The sequence below is a fragment of the Loxodonta africana genome, chromosome 17, assembly GCF_030014295.1.
Source record: "Loxodonta africana isolate mLoxAfr1 chromosome 17, mLoxAfr1.hap2, whole genome shotgun sequence".
NCBI classification, from domain to species: Eukaryota; Metazoa; Chordata; class Mammalia; order Proboscidea; family Elephantidae; genus Loxodonta; species Loxodonta africana.
In genome coordinates this window covers 77,996,998-78,020,136 of record NC_087358.1, presented here as the reverse complement: position 1 = coordinate 78,020,136, position 23,139 = coordinate 77,996,998, and the positions used below count along the sequence as shown (strand labels likewise).

At 40.4% G+C, this 23,139-nt stretch overlaps 1 protein-coding gene across 2 annotated transcripts; it reads left to right on the top strand.

Annotated features, from left to right (window-relative positions):
• The first annotated feature begins 19 nt into the window (after positions 1–19).
• On the top strand, positions 20–16,720 carry NHLRC3 (NHL repeat containing 3). 2 transcript variants are annotated; one of them, XM_010592652.3, is made up of 7 exons: positions 20–260; positions 958–1,086; positions 1,383–1,530; positions 3,900–4,031; positions 7,471–7,562; positions 11,462–11,574; positions 12,169–16,720. In XM_010592652.3, exons 1-7 carry the CDS (start codon positions 171–173, stop codon positions 12,422–12,424), a joined length of 960 nt encoding a protein of 319 aa, XP_010590954.2. In that variant the 5' UTR covers positions 20–170; the 3' UTR covers positions 12,425–16,720. The 2 variants fall into 2 exon arrangements, with proteins under 2 accessions (XP_010590954.2, XP_010590952.2); XM_010592650.3 differs by having other exon boundaries at positions 3,831–4,031.
• Positions 16,721–23,139: the final 6,419 nt, after the last annotated feature.

The window sequence follows — 23,139 nt, the reverse complement described above, 5'->3', positions numbered from 1 at the left end:
CCGGAATCCCAAACCAGTCTTCTCCGGTTTTCTTTCGTCCGGGCCTCTGCTCCTTGGGTTGCACCCCCAGGGAGGCGTATTGCAGATCGGGGCTTCGGGCCGGTGGTTGACGCCGCCCGGCCGCGCTCTCATCGCGGACTTGCCTCTCTCGCCCGGTTTCTCGTCTCGTCATGGCGAGGTTCTGGGTCTGCGTGGCCGGCGCCGGCGCCGGCTTGTTTCTGACGTTTCTGGTTTTGCATTCGTGTTTTTGTGGCTCTTCGGTGAGTTGGGTGATGAGGAAACGGCTGTGGGCCTGTGAGGTTTGCATTGTTGGGAGGTGACGGTGGGTCGTGGGATGTAAGGTCAAGAGTGGGCTGGAGACAGCGGGCCCGTCTTAGAGTTCCGTTTGTGCATCGTATATCGTCGCTTTTCTTGTTTCCTTTTTCCTCCACTCGCAGCGCGTCCTTAAATAATTTTAAGGCTCGTCCCTGGTGGCGTAGTGGTTAAGTGCTAAGCCTCCTAACCAAAGGGTCGGGAGTTGTAATCCGCCACGAGCTCGTTTGAAACTCTGTGGGGCAGTCCTACTCTGTCCTGTAGGGTTGCTATGAGTCGGAATCGACTGGACCGCACTGGGTTTGGTTTGGTTTTGGTATTGTGGTGGTCTTGGTATTTAAATTTGTAAGCCCTTTTCTAGTTCAGCAAATGTGTTTGTCAATCAGACCAAACCCGTTTCCGTCGAATCCATTCCGCTTCACAGCGACCCTAAAGGACAGGGTAGAGCTTCCCCATAGGGTTTCCATGGAGCCCCTGGTGGATTCGAGCTGCTGACCTTTGATTAGTAGCCGACCTCTTAACCACTGCCTCACCACGGCTCCCTGTTTGTCAAAGCATTCATGAAAATAGTTTTTTTTTTTTAATCTATAAACTGAATCTTAGTTTTCTGTGTTATTTAAGATTTTAAGAAATTTTGTTTTTCAGATTTCTTGGACGCCTGAAAATATTCGTTACCGGCTGGATGTGGGTTGGCCGAAGTATTCAGAATACTTTTCTGGAACAACATTTTGTGTTGCAGTTGATTCTTTCAACGGATTGGTTTATGTAGCACAAGTAAGTAAAAATAAGCCTTTTCTTTTAATTACAAACATAAAAAAAAAGTCTTCCTCATATAGCCACATATGTTTATATTATGCAAATTGTGGAATTTGTATCTATCACATTTTTAAAATTTTTTAAATGCGATTCATACAAATATTACTAGGTTTTGAGGGGTTTTTTTAAGTTACTAGAATTCTCAATTAAAATCTTCATTAAAATGAAGATTATTTTTACTTAGAATTGATTCTATCTAAGCAGTTATTTTTGTGTACCTTTTGGAAAAAAAAATTTTTTTTTTTTTTTTTCAGACAGGGGTTAATATCCCAAAGGTATTAGTGTTCACAGAGGACGGATATTTCCTACGAGCCTGGAATGATACAGTTGACACACCTCATGGTATATTTGCAGCCAGTACACCATATGAAAGATCTGTCTGGATCACGGATGTAGGAAGTGGTATGTGTAATAATGTTTATTACATTATGTTGCTGGAAATCACATCTTTGTCCGTGTTCTTGCCTGTGCATTTTAAAGTTAGAATTGCTGAATCTAATCTTAATTTCTCTAACGATTAATGGAAGCTCTTATTTTCTAAAAATCTTTTTTTTTGCTCTTTGCAGAATCAAGAAATTTAAAAAGAAGGTTATGATTTTTCTTTTAATTTATAAAGGGACTGTTGCACTTTAAATCACCAGTTGCTATTTTCAGATTAAATAGCTCTGAACCACTTCTACGAAGACAGGTAAAATGGCTGTCCCTAAAGCTGAAGGAATGAATGGAACCCTTATCTCTACAGTTTTCTTTCAAAAGGGATTCTGCTAAGAACCCATAACTCCTTTATTGCCCGAAGTACAAAGATTTGCAGAAACTGGTGTTAATGTTTCTGAAATCCCACTGACTGCAGCATGTCTGAAATCTTTCAGCCTTCTCTATTTTTAGTACAGTTTGCTGAAAAGCAGAGTAAGCACACTTGAATTTACAACTATGGGGAGGCTTTGCAGAGAAAGCAGTTTCCGCATGTTTATGGCTTCAGACAAGGCAGTACCAGAGATAGCTTGGCATTACTTTAGGACCTCAGAAAGAAATGGGATGACAGATATTTCTAATAATCCTTAACCCAATTAAATTCACAAGTATAAGGAAATCTGATTCTCCCCGTTTCTGACTAGTTCAGATACTTTTTTTTTTAATTAATGAGGTCTCAGTTTTTATAACTAGTGCCATTGCCGCATCTGTTCTCAGAACTCAAAAGATTTCTGAGCCTCATCTGATGGCCCATTTATATCAAGTTATATTTTCAATGATAAGATTCTGGTTAGGCCTAAAAGTCTAGGTTATCTCTAAGGTCAGTGTGATGAAATTTGACTGTTTTCGCTTTTTTTTTTTTTCCGGGGGAATTCTACTGTCAAAGGCCTTTACTCTTGATATCATTCCATCTATGTGACCCATTAAAAATTTTTCTTATAAAAAACTTCCCTAAATTCCAGAACAGAAAGAACACGGATGATAATCATCATTCTTTCCATAATAGCTTTTTCTTCCTACCAACAGATCTGAAGACAGTTTTTGCATTCCTTTTCATTTTTCAAAGAATAAATTACCTCCAATAGAATTATGATTGCAAATCAGCCATTTTTTAAAATGTTATTTACTGGTATTCTATCCCCCTTTGCTAATTCTTTAGAAACCTCCAGATTTTCTTTTTTTAATAATGTTGTGGTCTCTTACTATTCTGCAAACTTTAGCTCAAGCCCCCAAAAAAAGTATGGTCATAAATACATTTTTTGGCATAGAATCGTAATGCAAGCTGATGCATTTAAGTAAGCTCATAGCACATGCCCATTGCCATCAAGTCGATTCCGATTCATTGCAACCCTGTAGGACAGAGTAGAACTGCTCCCTACGGTTTCCTAGGCTGTAATCTTTACGGAAACGGACCCTGCCACATCTTTCTCCTGTAGAGTGGCTGGTAGGTTTGAACTGCTGGCCTTTTGGTTAGCAGCTGAGCCCTTAACCACTGCACCACCATGGCTCCTTTTAGTAAGCTCAGTCTATCCAAATTGTCTTTTGAACACCTACCGGTTAATAATTTGCTCTTGCATACCTTCGAGTTGATATCTACTGCTTATGGTTTTTCTTTATTTGTCTGTGTTCTGCATTATACATTTGTTTGTAAGATAATTCTAATGAACAAAAATTTACTGTAAGTGAGAAGATAAGATACTAGTGATTTGGAAAGATTATTTTGTTTTTAGGAAAGAAAAGTTAGTGAGTTGAATTTTTAATTTGTTTTCATTAGGAGAAAATGTAGCTAAAAACCATCTGTTTTTATGACCTACTGAGATTCTAGATTTGTACACAAATGACTGAAATAACAGTTTCAAATATGAGTTGTTATTCTTGAGTATCTTTTATAAATAATGTTTATTGAGAGCCGCGAGATTCAAGAAGAAAATGATGCACCAATAATCTGTTAACATCAGTAGCTTTCTGTATAATGAGTAGACTATATTTTCTGGTGTATTTGAATTTGAAGTCTGCTTTTTTTTTATTTTGGGGTGGGTAAGATTTTAATTCACGGAGAAATTTGAGTATAAGTAACGTAGACCTCTTTTGCTTGCCAAGTATGACAGTTAGTTATCTGAGCCTGTCAACCATTTATTACTGTTTAATTCTATCAAATTCTTATTCTCAGCTTATTTGAAAAATAGGAATGTTTGCACAGTGGTTATATTTGTGTGTGTCTGTGTTTTCAGGATCTTATGGTCATACTGTTAAAAAATATAATTCCTTTGGTGATCTTATTCAAGTCTTGGGTACCCCAGGCAAAAAAGGCACTGATTTGAACCCCCTGCAGTTTGATAACCCTGCAGAGTTGTATGTGGAAGACACAGGCGATATTTATATTGTGGATGGAGATGGAGGATTGAATAACAGATTGTTCAAACTGTCCCAAGGTACGTGACTTAACGTAGTATGATATTATAAGAATGTTATAAGTAGAATTTAGAATATGAAGCTGTGTATAAAGGGCTCAAGTGTATTACTAGAAAAAAACTAGAGGATAGGTGCTTGGAATGGCCAATGATAAATAATTCTGAGTACAGGCCTGTTTTCTTCATTTAGGAGTTTCCTCCAAAATGAACAGAACTGGAGGTGGCATGAGAGTTTACAAAGGACTCAAGAGATAAGTGGGTATCCTATCCAATTCAAAATAGGGAAGTTAGGAACCTGGAATCCCAGCATCAAGGTATCCCACAGGCTGATAAATCATTAAGTCTTTTATTGAGTGGTCAGCTCTGTGTCCTCTGTAATATTTTGAGTGGAGATCTGTTATAAACAATTAAATGCTGATTCTCTGGTATTGATTTTTAAAATAGGACCAAGAGATGGGAAACTAGTACTGTCTGAAGAAGTAGAACAAGATTTCATGAGGGAAGTAGGCCTTGAACTGTAACGATTTGGTGGGAGGAGAAAGAAAGGATGGGGAGAGCACTCATGGAAAACTATCACACAGGGTCCAAAAAAAAAAAAAGCTCATTATTGTCAAGTCAATTCTGACTGATAGCTACCATATAGGATGGGTAGAAATGCCCCATAGGGTTTCCAAGGAGTGTCTGGTGGATTTGAACTGCCAGCCTCTCGGTTAACAGCCATAGCTCTTAACCACTAACCACTACACCAGCAGGGCTTCCCACAGAGGGTCGGGAGGTGCTAATTAGTAATTAGTATGGCTTCTAGGAAAGGCGCTGAAGATAAACATTTGAATAGTGGAAAATAAGATTTGGGAGATTTTCGAAAGCTTATCTAAGGCTTTTTGAAGTTATATTTGCTTATAAGAGTCTTTGAGGATTTTTTAGTAAAAAAGTGGTGTTATAGAAGCAGAGTTTATAAGACACAGTACTACATCAGGATATATATGGAGAGAGCTCTCATTTGTAGGTTATTTAGTGCATTTATCACCCAATAACTGGATTTGATTAGTGGCAGTTAAAGGGAGGTAGGGCGAGAATAAAGCAAGAATCCCAATGTTTATATGAAAGAAACAACTCTTTTTGTTTTTCTTTGAAGAAACATTTCATATACTTTATTTGACAGTGGCAGCATAAACCTTTATTGGATTTCTTTTTTCTTAAACGTGTTTTTGGTTAAAGTTTACGCAGAAAGTTGAGTGCCCTTTTGACAATTTCCACATAAACTGATCAATGACATTAGTTGCATTTTTCACAGTGTGTCAACATTCTCTTTAATTGTGTTCTGGTTGTTCTGTTTCCAGTACTGTAGTTTCCCTTGTCTTTGCTTTGGGTTAAATGTTGACCTTTTGGACTTGTACGGATGTTGTACCATCGAGTCGGTTCCAACTTACAATGAAAGACTGCCTGGTCCTGCGCCATCCTCACAATCATTGTTATGCTTGAGCCCCTTGTTGCAGTCACTGTGTCAGTTCGTCTCTTGAGAGTCTTCACTTTTTTCGCTGACACTCTACCAAGCATGATGTCCTTCTCCAGGGACTGATCCCTGCTGATAACATGTCCAAAATATGTGAGACAAAGTCTCGCCATACTTGCTTCTAAGGAGCATTCTGGCTGTACTTCTTCCAAGACAGATTTGTTCGTTCTTTTGGCAGTCCATGGTATATTCAGTGTTCTTCAACAACACCATAATTCAAAGATATCAATTCTTCTTCGGTGTTCTTTATCCACTGTCCAGCTTTTGCATGCATATAAGGCAACTGAAAACACCATGGCTTGAGTCAGGCTCCCCTTAGTCTTTAAAGTGGCATCTTTGCTTTTTAGCAATTTGAAGAAGTCTTTTGCAGCAGGTTTGCCTTTGGCAGATTGATTTCTTGACTGCTGCTTCCGTGGGCGTTGATTGTAGATCCAAATAAAATGAAATCCTTGACAGCTTCAATATTTTCTTGTTTATCATGATGTGGCTTATTGGTCTAGTTTTGAGGATTTTTGTTTTCTTTATTTTGAGGTATATTCCATACAGAAGGCTTTGATCTTTGATCTTCATCACTAAGTGGATATCTTTTATCTTGTATGTCACCCTGCTTTTCTGCTAAAAGTTCATCTCAGGGTAGTTTTGGTTCAAGATTTAAAGAGTGTCTCAGGGCACAAGAGGGAGCCGTCTCGTCTCAGGTGGTCTAGTTAGTCTGGCCTTTTTTAAGAATTTGAATTTTGTTCTACATTTTTCTCCCATTCTGTCTGGGATCATCTGTTGTGATCCTGGTCAGATTGGTCAGTGGTTATAGCTGGGTACCATCTAGTTTTTTTGGTCTCAGGGTAGTTGAGGTCATGGCTTGTGTAGATTATTGGCCTTGTAGACTTGTTTCTTCTCTGAGATTTTGGTTACCTTCTTTTTCTTTTGCTCTTGATGAGTAAAGGCCAGTAGTTGTATCTTAGATGGACGCTGGCAAGCTTTTAAGACCCCAGACACTACTCACTTCACCTGGATGCAGAACATGAACTTTTGACTGAGCTGTCCCATAAGACTGTCATCCTAAGCTTTCAAGCCTAGAAGACTAATCTCGGAAGGTGTTTGCTTATGTCTCAGAAGTCTCTGTAGTTGTGTCTTCAGTGAATATATGTGCCAGCCCACACACGTCTGTGTTTACACGTACGTATAGATATTTCCATCTGTTCTCACAGAAGTATACACCTGTATCTACCTGTATGTCTGTATGCCTGTACACATCCATATGTGAGCCTGTTCTCATTTTTTGGTCCTTGTTGGAGTTGTTGCAGTCTTATATATGTAAAATTCTTTAGTACAGGCGTCCTATAAACAGCTAAATTTAGAAGACAGATTGAGTATGGATAATAAAGCAGCTGTTAGGTGCTGTCGGGTCGATTTTGACTCATAGTGACCCCATGTGACAGAATAGAACTGCCCCTTAGGGCTTCCTAGATTATAACCTTTACAGAAACAGATTGCCAGGTGTTTCCCCCAGGGAGCTGCTGGGTAAATTCAAACTGCCTACCTTTTGGTTAGCATTCGAACGCTTAACCATTGCTCCAGGAGAGAAACAATAAAAACATAATGTTTTTTCAAAGAGTGGTGATACCAAATAACAGGGAAGTTGTAAAGGGGAACCAGTTTGAGGGAGAGGATGTCATGAACCTTAAATGATTTGGGGGCAGTGATGAAATAATATAAGTGGAGATACTAATTAAACAAGTAGATTAATTACTTGAAGCAGGGAAGGAAAAAAAATTTTTTTGTAAACTGTAAGAGTTAGGCAACTGAGTATATAAACAGGAAGCCAGGAAAGCATAGTCAGTGGGGAGTTTAATTCAATACTATTTCTGCAACTTATATCACAAAATATAATGTGCAAATGTGTAAGGTACACCGTATATCGTTCTGACCAAGTATGTTTACCTTTCGCAGATTTCATGATCCTTTGGTTGCATGGAGAAAACGGGACAGGGCCTACTCAGTTCAACATACCTCACAGCGTTACAGTTGATTCAGCTGGTCGGGTAAAAATCCAGCATCATTTTATCCAGGACTGTGTATCTGAATGTGTGTGTATATGGGTGTGTGTCTGTCTAGGTATATTTGGGCATGTTTGTGTGCACACTTGTGTTCCTGGACATGTGGATGTGGATGTGTGTTAGTATGTGTATGTATGTCTGGGCAGTTCTTCTGATGCTGGGTATGTACACATACTCTTTTATAAATATTGGGGACCTATAATGAAGGGGATCACCAAATATTCGGAAATGAACGAAATAGATATCCTATGTCATCTAAGGAGTTTCTAGGGCGCACAAATGGTTAGGTGCTTGCTACTGACCCAAAAGTTGGCAGTTTGAACCCACCCAGAGGCACCTTGGAAGAAAAGCATGGTGAGCTGCATCCAAAACGTCACAGCATGGAAACCTTATAGGGCACAGTTTTACACTGACACATTGGGTCACCATGAGTCAGGATGGTCTCAAGGGCAGCTGGTTTTTATATCATCCAAAGTGTGAGAGGAACAAATATGGATCAGAACACAGATAAAGCTACTACGGGTAGGGGGAGTGCAACAAGTTGCCCCTTCTACTAGCAAAATTTTACTGTAAGTGTTTGAATATATTTTCAAGTCTAGAAAAAAAAAATGTATTGATCAAAAGGGGAGAATGGGAGAGACTGATCTAGGAAGCATGAAAAAGAGAGCCACCTAGGCACTAACTCCTCTCTGTCTGGGAAAGAGAGCTTTAACCAACAAAGTTCAGTTTCTCTATTTTCTACCCCCACTCACTACCACCTCTTTTTCTTTTACTCATCCTTTGAGTTTTAGGGTAAATATTACTTCTTTGGGGTTGTTACCCTCCTGCATCTGTGCCCCCGTCTCAGTTTCGTATTGCTGCTGTAACAGAAATACCACAAGCGGGTGCCTTTAACAAACAAACTTATCTTCTCACGGTTTAAGAGACTAGAAGTCTGAAATCAAGGTGCTGGCTCGAGGAGAAGGCATTCTCTGTCCATTCTGGGGGAGAATCCTTGTCTTGGCTTCTCTGGCGAGGCATCCTGGGCTTGTTGAGTGGTCACCTCTGTCGTCCTCAGACACTGCAGGTCTTCCCCTGTGTCTGCTTTCTTCTGTGCTTAATCCGTTCTTTTATGTCTCAAAAGCGATTGGCTTAAAACAGCCCTATACTAGTATGTCCTAGTTAACATAACGAAGAGCCCTATCCCAAATGAGATTATAGCCACAGGGACAGGGGTTAGGATTTTCAAGACATATTTTGAGGGGACACAATTCATAACACTTCCCACCAAAAAAAATTTTACGTTTGTGTTTTGTCCCGTTTTCCTTTGATAGTCTGTGCTTACCTGTTATAGTATCTCTCATGCTATAGTATAATCATTTGATTAATTTTCTTTTGCTCCTGATAAACTGTAGGCTGTGAGGACACATACTGAATCTCTTGCTTTGTATCTTAGTGCCTAGCACATAGTAGCCATCCTGTCCATATTTGTTCAATGACATGTCTTGTGGGAAGGTGCACAGTGGCAGTCCCGGGCCATCTTGGCTTCATACCATCAGTTATTTAATCCATGTCGACTTCTGATGGACACAACCTTCTGATTATGACTTGGCTTTCTGTGTTGACAAGGTGAGAATGTTTTCATTATGAATCTTTACGTGCTCTTGTGTATTTATAGTTTCTCATTATAAATTGACAAGTTCACTTATGACAGTAAGATAAGTCACCATGTGAACTTTGTATGTCTGCTGGGAACTAGAAAGCTAGAATTCTGGTTTTACATACTACTCTTCTGAGGTTGGTTAATAATACCCCTCCTGAGAGCCCTGGTGGCACAGTGGTTAAGAGCTTGGCTAACCAGAAGCTCAGCAATTTGAATCCACTAGCTGCTCCTTGGATTCCCTGTGAAGCAGCTCTGCTCTGTCATAGAGTCATTATGATTTGAACTGACTTAATGGCAATGGGTTTTTTGGGGGGGGTGGGGTGCGGACAAGCTTTGGGTGACAAGATGAAATTTCTGAACAGGCAAAAAGAGCTAGGTAAATTCACCATGCTGATGAATGTTCTCCCTAGGGGCTTTGGAGGTCATTTCAGTGGGGTGCTCTGGCACTGCTGAGTGAAGAATGAAGTGTTAATTTTTGCTCATTGTCATTTTATAATAACAATAGGATTTTTTTGACAGTAACAGCATTGAGCACTTAACTGCGTGAAAGATACGTTTGTGAGCATTTTACATGATTAACTAATTTACTCATCACCAAAACCTGATAGAAAAGTTAGTTCTAGAATTAAAGACTTGGCAATGTTGTTTCTTAAACAGGAATTCCCATGATCAAAATTCATCAAGTAGGAAAGATAATGCTGGTAATTGTTATCATTGATCCTAGGGTCTAAACTATATTTCCTTCTTGGTCATTTGACAGACCAGAAAAACCAAACCAAACCAAACCTGTTGCCCTTGAGTTGATTCCAACTTATAGCGACCCTACAGAACTGAGTAGAACTGCCCTATAGATTTTCCGAGGAGTACCTAGTGAACTTGAACTGCCGACTTTTTGGTTAGCAGCCATAGCATTTAACCACTACGCCACCAGAGTTTCCGTGACTGAGACAATGATCCCAAAATATTTAAGGAACCTATATTTAATAAAGAATTAGAGACGAGGAAGAGACTTTAAAAAATTACTTTGCTTAAGGGTCAACCTTTCTAACATGGTATGAGTCTTATTTGTTTCTGATTAGAAATGACTTTAATAGCTACTGAAATGCATAGTTCTTGACAAAAATATAGTCAAGTTTACCCTGAAAATTAGTCCCTGAATTCAAAATCAAGAAATTCAGGGGGCCCAAAGTGGAGAGGTGGAGGCCAGCAGAGTCGGCCCTCCCCTCCAGTGCTTTCTTGAAGACCTCCCCACAGCTCTCACCACATGCCATTCAAAACCTTCCCGCTCTGTGTATGCTGTAGGTTGCCAAAAGCAAATAAAACCAAACCAAACCCATTGCCATCAAGTTGATTCCAACTCATAATGACCCCATAGGACAGAGTAGAGTTGCCCTGTAGCATTTCCAAGGAGCGGTTGGTAGATTCCAACTGCTGAACTTTTGGTTAGCAGCTGAGCTCTTAACCACTGCACCACCAGGGTTCCCCAACATCAGACACTACCCATGAAATGTAATTTATAATGAATCTACTTTCCTGTTTTAAAGAAACTCTTAATAACTCTAGAGCCTGTTACAAACTTAAATGCTAGGTTATTTTTTATGCTTCGTTTTTAAGCGGTTCAGTGCTTTGAATAGCAAGTGTAAATTAACGATGTTACAATATGAAGGCCTGACTGCCGGCTAGCCTGAGTTCCTGAGAAGCAAGGCAGCTTCTCCTGTTCACTGTCCTCTCAGTTTCCTGGACCAGGACCTGACAGGGTGGCAGTACTCAGTGGAACGAGTGTTTGCTGGAGCACTCGATGAGTACTGTTGCTTTTCAACATTCACTAATCCCCTGTGTTCTGCGGGAGGGCTCCCGCGTTTTAGTCATTTGTGTGCCGCTTTGTGTTGCCTTTCAGCATTCACTGATGCCCTGTGTTCTGCGGGAGGGCTCCCGCGTTTTAGTCATTTGTGTGCTGCTTTAGCAGAACTGCATCATATGGCTGTGCTTAAGGTAGATGGCCGTTCAGGTTGTGGTTCTCTGTTACTATCTGCTCACTTCAGACAAATTATTTAACCTTTCTGACCTTTAGTTTCCTCATCTTGAAATGGGGCTCATACCTTCTTCTTTGACCCTATAAGATTAAATGATGTAATATATGTAAAACTAATGAAAATAAACATTCTCTCTTCCCCCTTCCTTTCTCTTTCTTCTCATTACAATGTGGGTCTTTTTCAATAAACTTTTTGTTGTTGTGTCTCAGGTCTGGGTTGCTGACCGAGGAAATAAAAGAATCCAAGTGTTTGATAAAGACACTGGGGAATGGTTAGGAGCGTGGGATAATTGTTTCACAGAAGAGGGACCATCTTCAGTCAGGTAATTGTTGCTCTCTATTTTAAAATATTGTTTTATTCAGTTTATGTGACTTAGTTCCTTTGGATAGCTAGCTGGGAGTTTTAAATAGTTACTGTTAATTTTAAGCAGGGGAAAAAAGGAGAGTGAGAAGGAAACAAGAATACAGAGGATGTATAATGGCGCTTCAGGTCCCAGTCTGAATGAACACAGGCTCCCAAGTCTACTGGTCTACCCAAGCATCAGAGAATGTGTGCTGGAGTTCTCCTACAGCCTTTACCCGCCGAATACTTAGGGGAAATTTTTTAACACAATGAAAATCAAAGCCTGAGTCTGTAGTATCAGACCCAGCTTAACATCAGCTCTCCCTTAGTTTGATTTTGTGTGGTACTCTGATATTGATATTTTAAAAAAAAAGTATGCTAAACTTTGGCTATGCCTGCCATCACAAATCTCTTGCTCCCTCATAAACAGAATTAGATCAAATTTAAATTCTTAAAGGAGCCAATCAGCAAGTATTAAGTGTTTTGTTTCTCACTGTGGGGGATAAACATGTTTGAAAAGTAAGCACTTAGGTTTATGTCACATAAATTTATTGTATAAATGTCTTCCTCCTAGATTTACTCCTGACGGGAAGTACTTGATTGTAGCCCAGTTGAACCTTAGCCGGCTCTCATTTGTGGCAGCACCCCCAGTAGGCAGCATCGGCAGCTGTTCTGTGGTCAGCACCCTCCAACTTGCAGATCAAGTTTTGCCTCATCTCTTAGATGTGGATAGGAAGACTGGAGCAATCTACGTAGCAGAAATTGGAGCAAGACAAGTACAAAAATACGTCCCTTTGAGTAGCTGGAAACCCTTGTGGCATAGTGGTTAAGTGCTACGGCTGCTAACCAAAAGGCCTGCAGTTCAGATCCACCAGGCGCTCCTTGGAAACTCTATGGAACAGTTCTACTGTGTCCTGTAGGATTGCTGTGAGTCGGAATCAGCTCAACAGCAATAGATTTGGCTTTTTGGTTGAGTAGCTATTTTCTTTCACTTGGTTCGTAGCTTTTCTTTTCCTGGAGATCTTTCCAGGTGCAGGTTCAGATTCGCAAATTCATCATTAAGTGCTTAAAAATGATGTTGAAGCACAAGAAGATATTTATTTTTAGCAGATCTAGTATTAGATTTATTTTTTATATTATCATGAATCGGGTTTTGTTGCCATTCTTAAGAATTAATTTTACCTGTAAGCACATAAAGGTATTTTAGTGAAAGAAATATAATTCTAAGAAAGTAGGGTCAGAAAGAGGGATTAAGGCTGTAACTTAGATTCCCTGGTACTTTTCCCTAGGGAAAATGGGAATGAAAGTGGGCTTGGAGGATATTTTGTTGAATTTCATGTGAAGTACCACAAACCTCAGTTTGTTCACTTTATATAAAATGAACAGCTTGAGAGATGAGTCAAATATGCTAGTTATTAGTTTAAGTAGCCACCAAGTGCTGGATCCTGAAGATTAATGAATGAAAAGACAGGGCTTCTCTGTATTTTGAGTAGCTTGTAGTCCAGTTGGGAAAAAAAGTTAAAAGCTTGCTGTGAACTTTGGTAGTTTTTTTTTAAAGCCCAGCTTTGCGTTGATCCTTTAGCTATAAGATACTTAACGTTAACCTTTAAATGTAGGAATAAAATGGCATCTAAGCACTTTACCAAAAGGGATTTTTGCAAATAACGAAAAAAAAATTTTTTTATAAATGTAGGATTAAATATAGGACCATTCTCCATAGTGTTTCCCTGCAGCTTTCTTTCTTTTTTTTTAATAACGCAAACTCAATTCATTCCTAACATTGTCTACCTCAGTGAAGTTTCAGGGTAATTATTTATATGGAAATGTTTGCCAAACACCTAAGATTGAGATGACTGGATATTGGCTTCTCAATTAAGATAGTTTTTCCATTCTAGTTTATCCCAGCTTTTGGGGAGCGTTGCCACATCATGAATTTTCAAGTCATTTTTTGCCTTTCATGCTATCAGCTTCCCTTCTTACTCCAGTTTACTGTAAATTTTGCTGATTGTCCTCTCACTCATCATAAACCAAAAAAAAAAAAAAAAACCCAAACCCATTGCCGTTGAGTGGATTCCCACTCAAGCTGGAGTCTTTTCTAGACTCAGGAGCTCACACTTGTTTTGATGCTTGGAACCTATCTTCATGTTAGTAAGGCAGATCGGCCAAGAAGGCCGTTGGTAAGTGTTTGTGCCAGGGACTGAGCTGTGTGATACTGAACGTCACTGCCGTAGGCCTTAGCTTTCTCTTCAGTGGAATGGGAATATCATTTTTTTTCCTCACAAATGCTGTGGGGATCAGATGTGCAAACATTCCCTTTAACACATATAGTTACAGGCACATTAAAGGCATTTTATTAACAAAGGTCCTTTTAAATGTGCTATTTACCTGATACCAGCTGTCAGGTTTGCCTTAATTTTGGTTTTAATTCTTTTATCCAAACATATCCTCACAAACTTTATACAGTTTAACTAATACAATAGATTTATTTGCAAAAACGAGAGTAATTTGAGGTATTTGTTTTGGTTTTAAGCCAGGACGACAAGTGCAAATGTCTCTTTGAAGGAATGCAGGTTAGGTAAACTGATTTTATCATCTCTAAAATATTTTATTTAACTAGTTTGTACCAGATATTTATAAAACTTGTCAAAAGCATTGTTCCTATATATATTGCTAAACGTGTTCAGTACTCACTGTAACCATCTTTTACTTTTTTCCCTTTGGATTAATTAACTAGGTGAATGAGAAATATATTGCTTTTTGTATTAAAAAACATAAATTAAAATTTTGGAAAGAAAAGGCAATATCGTCTGGCTTCCCAGGTATACCAGCATGGCCACCTGCTGTCCTTTGGTTACTATTTGCATGGAATAGTCTTTTCCATCCTGTTATCTTTAACCTGTTTGTGTCTTTGAGCCCAAGGTGTATCTCATAGACAGCATATGGATGGGTCATATTTTCTTACCCATCCTGCCACTTAGCTGCTGACACACATCCCTTTATATGAAACAAACTGGCCCTGCTGTAATTAATCTTTCCTCTTTATCATTTCTGGAAGGCCCTTTTTGAATTACTTGCACTCTGCCGTCAGCTTACAGTCCCCTGTCGTTCATGATGTTCATCAAGAGATAAGAGGAAAAGAAGTTGAAGGCAAGGAGCCTATGAGAATTGGCGTATGAGTGACATAGTCCAGGAACAGCGCTCTTACCGAGGGGGAGACATGAGTTAGCGTCTGTGCCTTTTTTTACTAAACAGATGTCAAAGTAACTTAGAAAGTCAGTTCCTGTGTCAGCCGACCACCCAACGTTGTACCTGCACCTGACGGGTTTTGTGGGCATGTATGCTTTATTGACAAACAACCCTGGAATGGCACTATGCTTTCATCACCTGCCGTGACAGCTGATGACACATAGATTTCCTTTATGGGACTGTTGAAAGCATTGATAGTAGGATGCCATTTGTGAAGCCAGTTGTAGCCAGTTTCTCCTTGGGGCACAGCTTTTGAATTGTCATTGCAGTGTGTGTTCTTGTTCAGTTTCTTCAGTTCTGTTTTAGCGATAAGTTCTGGCATGGAAGTTACACCGAAGAGGGGCCACTGGGTCGGTAACGTGGAAGCCCCACAAGACGTGTATGCCCTTCAGTATATGCACAGCAGTGAATGTCTTATTTTCTTTATGGTTATAGGCTGCCAGTTTTTACTTGGCACTCTAACCTCCTGCCCTCTGTATCATCTTGTATGCTTCTACGCGGCATACAGATTCATTTGGTCCTTTATAATTTCCAAGATTTTTTTGATAAACACAGACCAAAAAACCTACGTTGGTATCTTCAGGAGTCAAGTCTGGGAAAACTTTGGCATCTTGCTCAAGCGAGCCCATTATCTGCTCAAATGAGGAGACGTCTTTGCCCCATCCCCCTTCGTTTCCTTTGCTGTCACCAGGGCCATCAGCATCTGCTTGAGTCCTTTCTTTTGTGACATCGACTGTGTCATCATCCTGTGACACCGTGTAACTGCCATTGTCACCATTGCATTGAGCTTCAGATTCACAAAAACTGGCAAGCTCCTTCGATGCATCTTTGTCACAGTCCCTCTCAGAATCATCTGCATTCAGGGTGAAGAAAATAAAATTGCTACAGCTTCGTCAGCTGTTTAAGTAGCCATTTCTGAAAAAGAGAAGTGTTTCAGGAATAAGGAATTCCAGCCTCCCGTAGAAATAAAAGTCCCGAAAAGGAAGTGCTGTCACGGGAACATGACTGCTGCAGTCCATTGAATATTTCCTGATCACAAAAACAGCACCTTCCTATTAACACTTAGGAAACAAGTGAACTTGCGAGGCTTATTTCCCTGCACAGAAGCCCAAAAAACAAAAAATTTGAGTGGGACTTACATATCCCAGTGGTTTTTCAGCACGGTAAAACGTGATTACACTTTATGGCCCCTGAAAATAAATCATTCCGTTGAATATTTCCTAATCATGAAAACAGCACCTTCCCAGTAATGCTCAGGAAACAGTAAGTGTACTTCCAAGTCTTATCTCCTTGTGGAAAGGTAAGAGACAAAAGCTTCATACAAGCACTCATCTGTATGCAGCACTTCATGTGCTGACCTCTTGTCATAGCAGCGTGGCACCAGTGAACTTCCTTCTGTTTCACAGTGTCACACAAGACCCCACCCTGATGCCACCCTATAGTAGTGGGGTTTGAGGATCTCAATAAAAGAGGTCGAAAACATAAATTCTGCTGGTCACAAAAGGGCTATCCCGGATTTCAAGGCAGGTTTCACCTGGGTATCTAAATTCATGAAAAAGGAATGGTCTTTCCGTGAGAAAGAACTGCTGTAGGCCAGCAACTTCCAGATGACTGCAGAGGAAAAGATGGTCAGGTCCAACAAATTCATCACCAAAGAAATCTCTGAACTCAGTATCACGGCAGTGGACATAATTAATATTGACAGGGTTCCAGTGTCATTTGGCATTCCAGCCACTAGGACTGTGGCTGCTTCAGGTATGAAAACTAGCCATTAGAACCACTAGGCACAAGAGGACTTGCTTCACTGTAGTCATTGGTTGCACTGCGACTGGGATGAAATTAGAGCTGATTGTGATTTTCAAGAGAGTTACCATGACCCGTGAAAAGCTGCCCACCAGTGTGGTTGTTAATTGTAATAAGAAGGGATGGATGGACTGTGATGTTATGAAAGCATGGGTATATAAATGTTATAGGGCCAGGCAGGGGGGATTGTTTTCAAAGAATTCTACTAATTTTTGAGCCTTGGCTGCTCACAAAAAATGTTCAAAATTATATTAGCTGGTGCCCATTTAGCAGTCATACCTGGTGGCCTTACCTGCAAGCTGCATCTGCTAGATACAGTGGTCAACTACCTGTTGAAGACTTTTTTGAGAAGAAAGTGGGATGAATGGATGCAGTTTGGGATTCATGAGTTCACACCATCAGGACAAGTGAAGCAGGTGATGTTTACAGAAGTCTACAAGTGGGTGGCGTCTGCTTGGAGGAAAATAACCCCAGAGACCATCCACAGAGGCTTCGAAAAGGCTGGAGTAACGTACCAGCAGAATACCAGTGAAGATGAAGACCCTGAAAGCAGTGGTGACAACGACCTCAGAAGCCACAGAAGAGCATCAGCAGGCAAATCTGAGCTATTTCATTGATGATAGTGACAAGGGATTGGACTTTGAGGGATTCTGGGAATTAAATGATGATGAAAAAAAAATTTTTTTTTTTTGATGGTAATGAGTAAATAAACTAAAATGGCTTCTTTTAAGATGAAAACAGTTTCTTCTGGTGACTTTATTTCAAAGATGTTGATTATCAAAAGTTATGTTTCAGGTTAAGATTTATGAAAGCAATAAAATATAAACAACATCTTATTCTTGTAGTTTTAGGCCTAGATCATTTCTTACTTACCAATTTCCAGCTCTTCATGCTTTCATACTCTGGTTTCAACGTGGCATCCCGTTTCCATCACCAGCCTGTTGAGTTCACCTTTGGTTGGACTTGGTTTAAGAAAATACTTATCTTAAATGAAGTTTCCGTGAGATCATTTTTGTCCCAAGAACATGAGCTTGTTGAAGAGGAACCAAAAAAATGAAATTTAAGTCAGCAACATGTAAATAAATATTGGTATGTCACACTTATGAAAATAACGTGTAGGGGGGTTGCGCAGTCTGAAAAACTACAATATTTGTGTTATTTGTGTAGAAATACAATACTTAGCAAAGCTCTACAGGATACTGTGGCATACCTGTATTGACTAAATAGCCAAGGTACCGTACACTTTCAGCTAGTGTATCTGGCAAGATAATATACAAGTTATAAAATATACAAGTGAAGTAGGTTAATACTGTACAATATTTTATATATAATATTGCATTGTAAGTACACACTGTTGTATGCATAGGCTAACATATAATCTGTAGTTACCACAATTGGAGCTTGTACACAATAAATACTTATTTTATACCTATAAACTAACCTTAGGCTACTTTGCAAACTTTTTAATTTTTTTCGCTTTTACGTAAACACTTTCTCAGCCTGTATTCACACAATTTAACAAAGAAGATCAGGGCCATCCACATCACTGTTCTCAACTTACTCGTAGTGTTCCATTGGAAGAGTTTCAGGTTGAATAACCTCCATTGACGACTGTCACCAACAATGATAATACCTCCTGTAATGCCTGAAGGACCTGGCTGGGGCTCTTCTTGGGGAGGTGTTGGCTTCTTCAGGAGTAAGTCCAGTGTTGTTTGCCTAGTTTGCTTTTGTTTTTCTTCATAAATTTCTTTATATACACAAACAACGGTTGAGCATTCTCTATCAATGAAATGCTTTCAGTGTTGGGTCCATCTCTTCAGCAAGCTGTTATGGTCTGCAGAAATTTTGACTGACCCTTTAGCAATGAACCTCTTTTGCGCCTGTTCTCCTTCTGCAGTTTTCTTTTTTCTTGCCTTTTCCTCAGCTCTTGCTCTAGCTGTAGCAAGTTTTCGTTCGTTAGTTCCTCAGGAACTGCCTCCAGGACTTCTTTGGTGTCATCATCTTTGTCTAGTTTCAGGCTGTCAACACAGCTGTATTAATCCTTGCAGTCTCATCCTTTTCAAATCCCTTAAAGTAATTGCCTTTTAATAACGCTGTCACTCTGTCTTTAAAAACCTTAAATCCTGGTGTCTTAGTCATCTAGTGGTACTGTGACAGAAATAGCACAAGTGGATGACTTTAATTAACAGATGTTTATTCTCTCATAGTCTAGTAGGCTGGAAGTCCAAATTCAGGGTGTCAGCTCCAGGGGAAGGTTTTCTCTGTTGGCTCTGGAGGAAGGGCCTTGTCATCAATCTTCCCCTGGACTAGCAGCTTCTCCATGCAGGAACCCTGGGTTCAAAGGACTTGCTCTGCTCCCAGCACTGCTTTCCTGGTGGTATGAGGTCCTGCTGTCTCTCTGCTTGCTCCTCTTTTATATCTCAAAGAGATTGGCTCAAGATACAATCCAGTCTTGTAGATAGAATCCTGCCTCATTAACATAACTGGTTGGCAGTTGGAATCCACCAGCTGCTCCTACGGGGCTGTTCTACTCTGGCCTATATGGTCACTAGGAGTTGGAATTGATTCAGCAGCAATGGGTATACCATTATGTGCCGGGCAGTACAGCTGCTTTGTATACAAGAGATGTCAGGTACACATGTTGCATGTGGGAAGCTGTTGCATTTGCTACATCCCATTCTTCAAATGGAATTTCTGAACTCTGTTATAACCTTATGGGACCATTGATGTGTATGTGGTCTAATGTTGCCTGAACAGATGTTATGCAGTACATGACTACTTTTTTTGTGGTATTAATGGTTTCCTTGTTCCTCTTAATTTTCTGTGCTGAGTCCTTTTTGTATATGGATTTTCTTTTCCTGTCAATCCTTGCTGTTTTGTGTTTACTGAGTCTTTTTGGTTTTCTTTTTTATATTTCGATGAACACATTTATTACTTTATGCTTACCCTGAAGTTTACAATAAATCCTCTTAAAATTAATACAGCCTGTTGTATCTTGAAATTGCCTTGACTCCATCCCCATATGGAAGTTCTGTAACTACACCTTTTATTCCCCCATTTTGTTTTGAAGTTGCTGTCGTTTACAGCTTAACTCCTCTGGTTCCATGTAGTCAGTTTTTTAGCTTTATTTTGCTTCTCTGAAGACTTTATCCGGGTTGGTATCTGAGCGATGTTGTGTATCTTTATCTCAGGTTGTTGTCTGATGTTGCTGGTTCTCTACCCAATGGATTCCCTTTAATATTTCTTATAAGGCTGGTCTGGTTTTTACAAATTCCCTTAGTTTCTGCTTATCTGAGAATGTCTTAGTTTCACCATTGTTTTTGAAAGACGGTTTTGCTGGATATATGATTCTTGGTTGGCTTTTTTTTTTCTTTCAGGATTTGATATATGTCATCCATTGCTTCCTTGCTTGCATGGTTTCTGACGAGAAATCAGCACTTAGTGTTATTGGTACCCCTTTGTAAATGATACTTTGTTTTTCACAAGCTGCTTTCAGAATTCTTTCCTTGTCTTTGGTTTTGGAAAGTTTGATTATAATATGTCTTTGTGAACTTTTTGGGCAGTTCTACTCTGTCCTGCATGGTCACTATGAGTCAGAATTGACTCAACAGCAATATCATTGGACCTGGGAAGGTGGATCCTCATCCTGCGCACTCGGACCTGCCAGTAATCTGCACACCGGCCTTTGGCTTTATTGCAGCTATCTCCACCGAGGAATGGGTAGCTAGTAGAAACTTGTAAGGGCTGGTCCACTTGGGCTGGAGCTGGCTAGTAGGGTGGTAGTCGTCCCACCTTTTTACAAGGACCTGGTCTCCTGGTGCAAAAGGATGAAGAGGGATAGCTGTAGGAAAAAAGCATCCTGGTTAATTAGCCTTTAAGGTTTCATATAGTGACCTAAGATACCTGGAAATACTAAGTTCTTGAATTGCCTTAGGATCATCAGAAGCACTTAGTCTCTAGGCTGTCTTAAGGAAAGGTCTCCCATATAACATGTCATAAGGGCTCAGTTGAAACCTGTTTCTAGGGGTCCCCCAGACTCTCAACAGGGCAACTGGCCATAGTTTGATTCAGGGCAATTGGGTTTCTTGGCAGAGCTTGGTCAATGTGTTTTCAAACTGTGGTTCATCTTTTCTGTCTTTCCAGTTGACTGGCATCTGCAGGAGGCTTGTAGCTTCCAAATAATTCCTAAATGTCTGGAAACCTCTTGGGTAATTTTGAATATAAATACTCATCCGTTATCAGTCTGAATTGAATAAACCAAATCTAGGAATAAGTTCATTAAGAAGAGCCTTGCTTACCTCTGTTGCCTTTTCAATCTGGCAGAGGAAGAGTGTCTACCCGTCTGGTAAAAGTGTCTGCAAACACTAAGATATTTAAAACCCCTTGTAGCTACTGGCATAACAGTGAAGTCTACTTACCAGTCTTCTCTGAGTCCACTTCCACGGGCTTGTACCCCAGGCATAGAAGGTAGCGGACTTGTTTTTGAATGTTTTTTTGCACAGGTGGCACATTGTTGCACTACTTTCTGAATAGTTCTTTGGATACTAGGCCCTTCAATCATTTTGATCAGCCATTGGAACATAGCATCTTGGCCATAGTGTGTACTCTCGTGAGCTGCTTTTGTTACTGGGTGCATCAGGTATCCAGGCACTAACACCTGCCTGTAAGAATTACAAAGCCATCTATCTTTCAAGAACCATTAGTCATCTACCAGGAAACCCTATTTACCAGCCCTGTTTGTATCACACTCAGTGTACTGTGAGTTTGCTGGCAGTTGGGGGTCAAGAATCAGAGCAAGACAGGTGTCATGGATTTTTGCCTTGGCGACTTGTTTGGCTGCCTGATCCGCAGGGTAGTTTCCTTTAGTTATGTGAGACTCTCTTCTGGAGCCCAGGGTAGTGCATGACTCCCACTTTTTTTTTTCCTTTTTTTAAAAGAAAGTTTTATTTGGCATATATTCAGAAAGGCAAAAGTGGGAAAATGAACAAGCATGCTGTCACAGCCATGTCTGCCCAAGTCCAAGGAAATATTACAGAATAGGCAAGAATGGGAAAATGGACAAGCATGCTGCTGGAGCCATGTCTGGCCGAGTACAAGGAATATTACAGGATAAGCAAAAATGGGAAAACGAATAAGCATGCTGCCACAGCCATGTTTGCCTGAATGACTGCCACTTCTGTTGGTGCCATAACTGCTTCTAGTAGGACCAAGATTTCCTCCACATGTTTTATTTCCTTTTCACCCGAAGTTAGGAGTCTTCTTTCTTTCCAAATGGCTCCATGGGCATGAAGTACCAAAAAGGCATATCTGGAATCTGTATATGTATTTGTTTGTTGGTTGGCGCTTAGTTGGAGGGCCCAGGTCAAGGCAATGAGTTCTTCCTTTTGATCAGAGGTTCCAAGGGGCAGTGCCTTGGCTTCTTTGGTCTCATAAAGGGTGACTATGGTGTAGTCAGCTTTCCGGATTTCTTGTTCCACAAAGCTGCTTCCATCTGTGAACAGCTCTAAATCAGGGTTAGTGAGAGGCTGGTCAGTCAAGTCGGGCCTGCTGGAATACACCTCTTCAGTTACCTGAACACAGTCATGTTCGAGGTTCTCATCCTCTGATTAGGGTAGCAGGGTTGTGGGGTTGAGGGTGGAGACAGTCTTCATATCACAGTGGGATTGTCGAGTAGGATAGCCTGGTATTTAATGAGTCTCCCCACCATTAACCACAGACCACCTTTCTGTTCAGGCAAGGGAGGCACACGTTGGGGGTTAGGACTGTGGTAGGATGGCCAAGAGTGAACTTCTCAACCTGTGTCAGGAGTTCAGATGTAGCTGCAACTGCCCAAAGGCAGGTGGGTCAGCTCTGGGCTGCAGGGTTTAGTTGTTTGGAGAAGGACACAACTGGTTGTTCCCAAGGCAAGGCAACTCCTTGTCTCTTGTGAGCATACAGTGTGAAAGGTTTCTTGAGGTCTGGCAACCCTAGGGGCGGGGCAGCCGTCAGCTTGTCTTTGATTTATTGAAAAGCCATCTGACATTCTGGCATCCATACCAAGGGTTCTGAATTATGAATTACTCCCTTGGACAGCCCGGTCTAAGGGTTTGGTGATGAGTCCAAAATTGGGGATCCAGATTCTGCAAAACCCTGCCATCCCAAGGAATCCTCGCGATTGTCTCTTAGTGGTTGGGGAAGCCACCTGGGTAATTGCCTCTTTTTGTTCAGGTAACAGCTCTGTTTTTCCTTGTAATATTTTGAACCCTAGGTATTTTACATTATGGGCAAAGATGGGACCTTTTTCTGTGAGAACTGTAAGCCCGGTCTCCCAGAAAGTTCACTATTAGAACTGTACTTTTGTCAGAGGGTTTCTTGGTAGAACTGGCAATCACAATGTTGTCTATGTACTGGATGACAGTGCTGTTCTCAAGATGCAAGTCCTGGAGGTCTCTGGCTAGTACCTCCCCAAAGAGAGTGGGGCTATTCTTGAACCTGTGAGGTAAAACAGTTCAGCAGT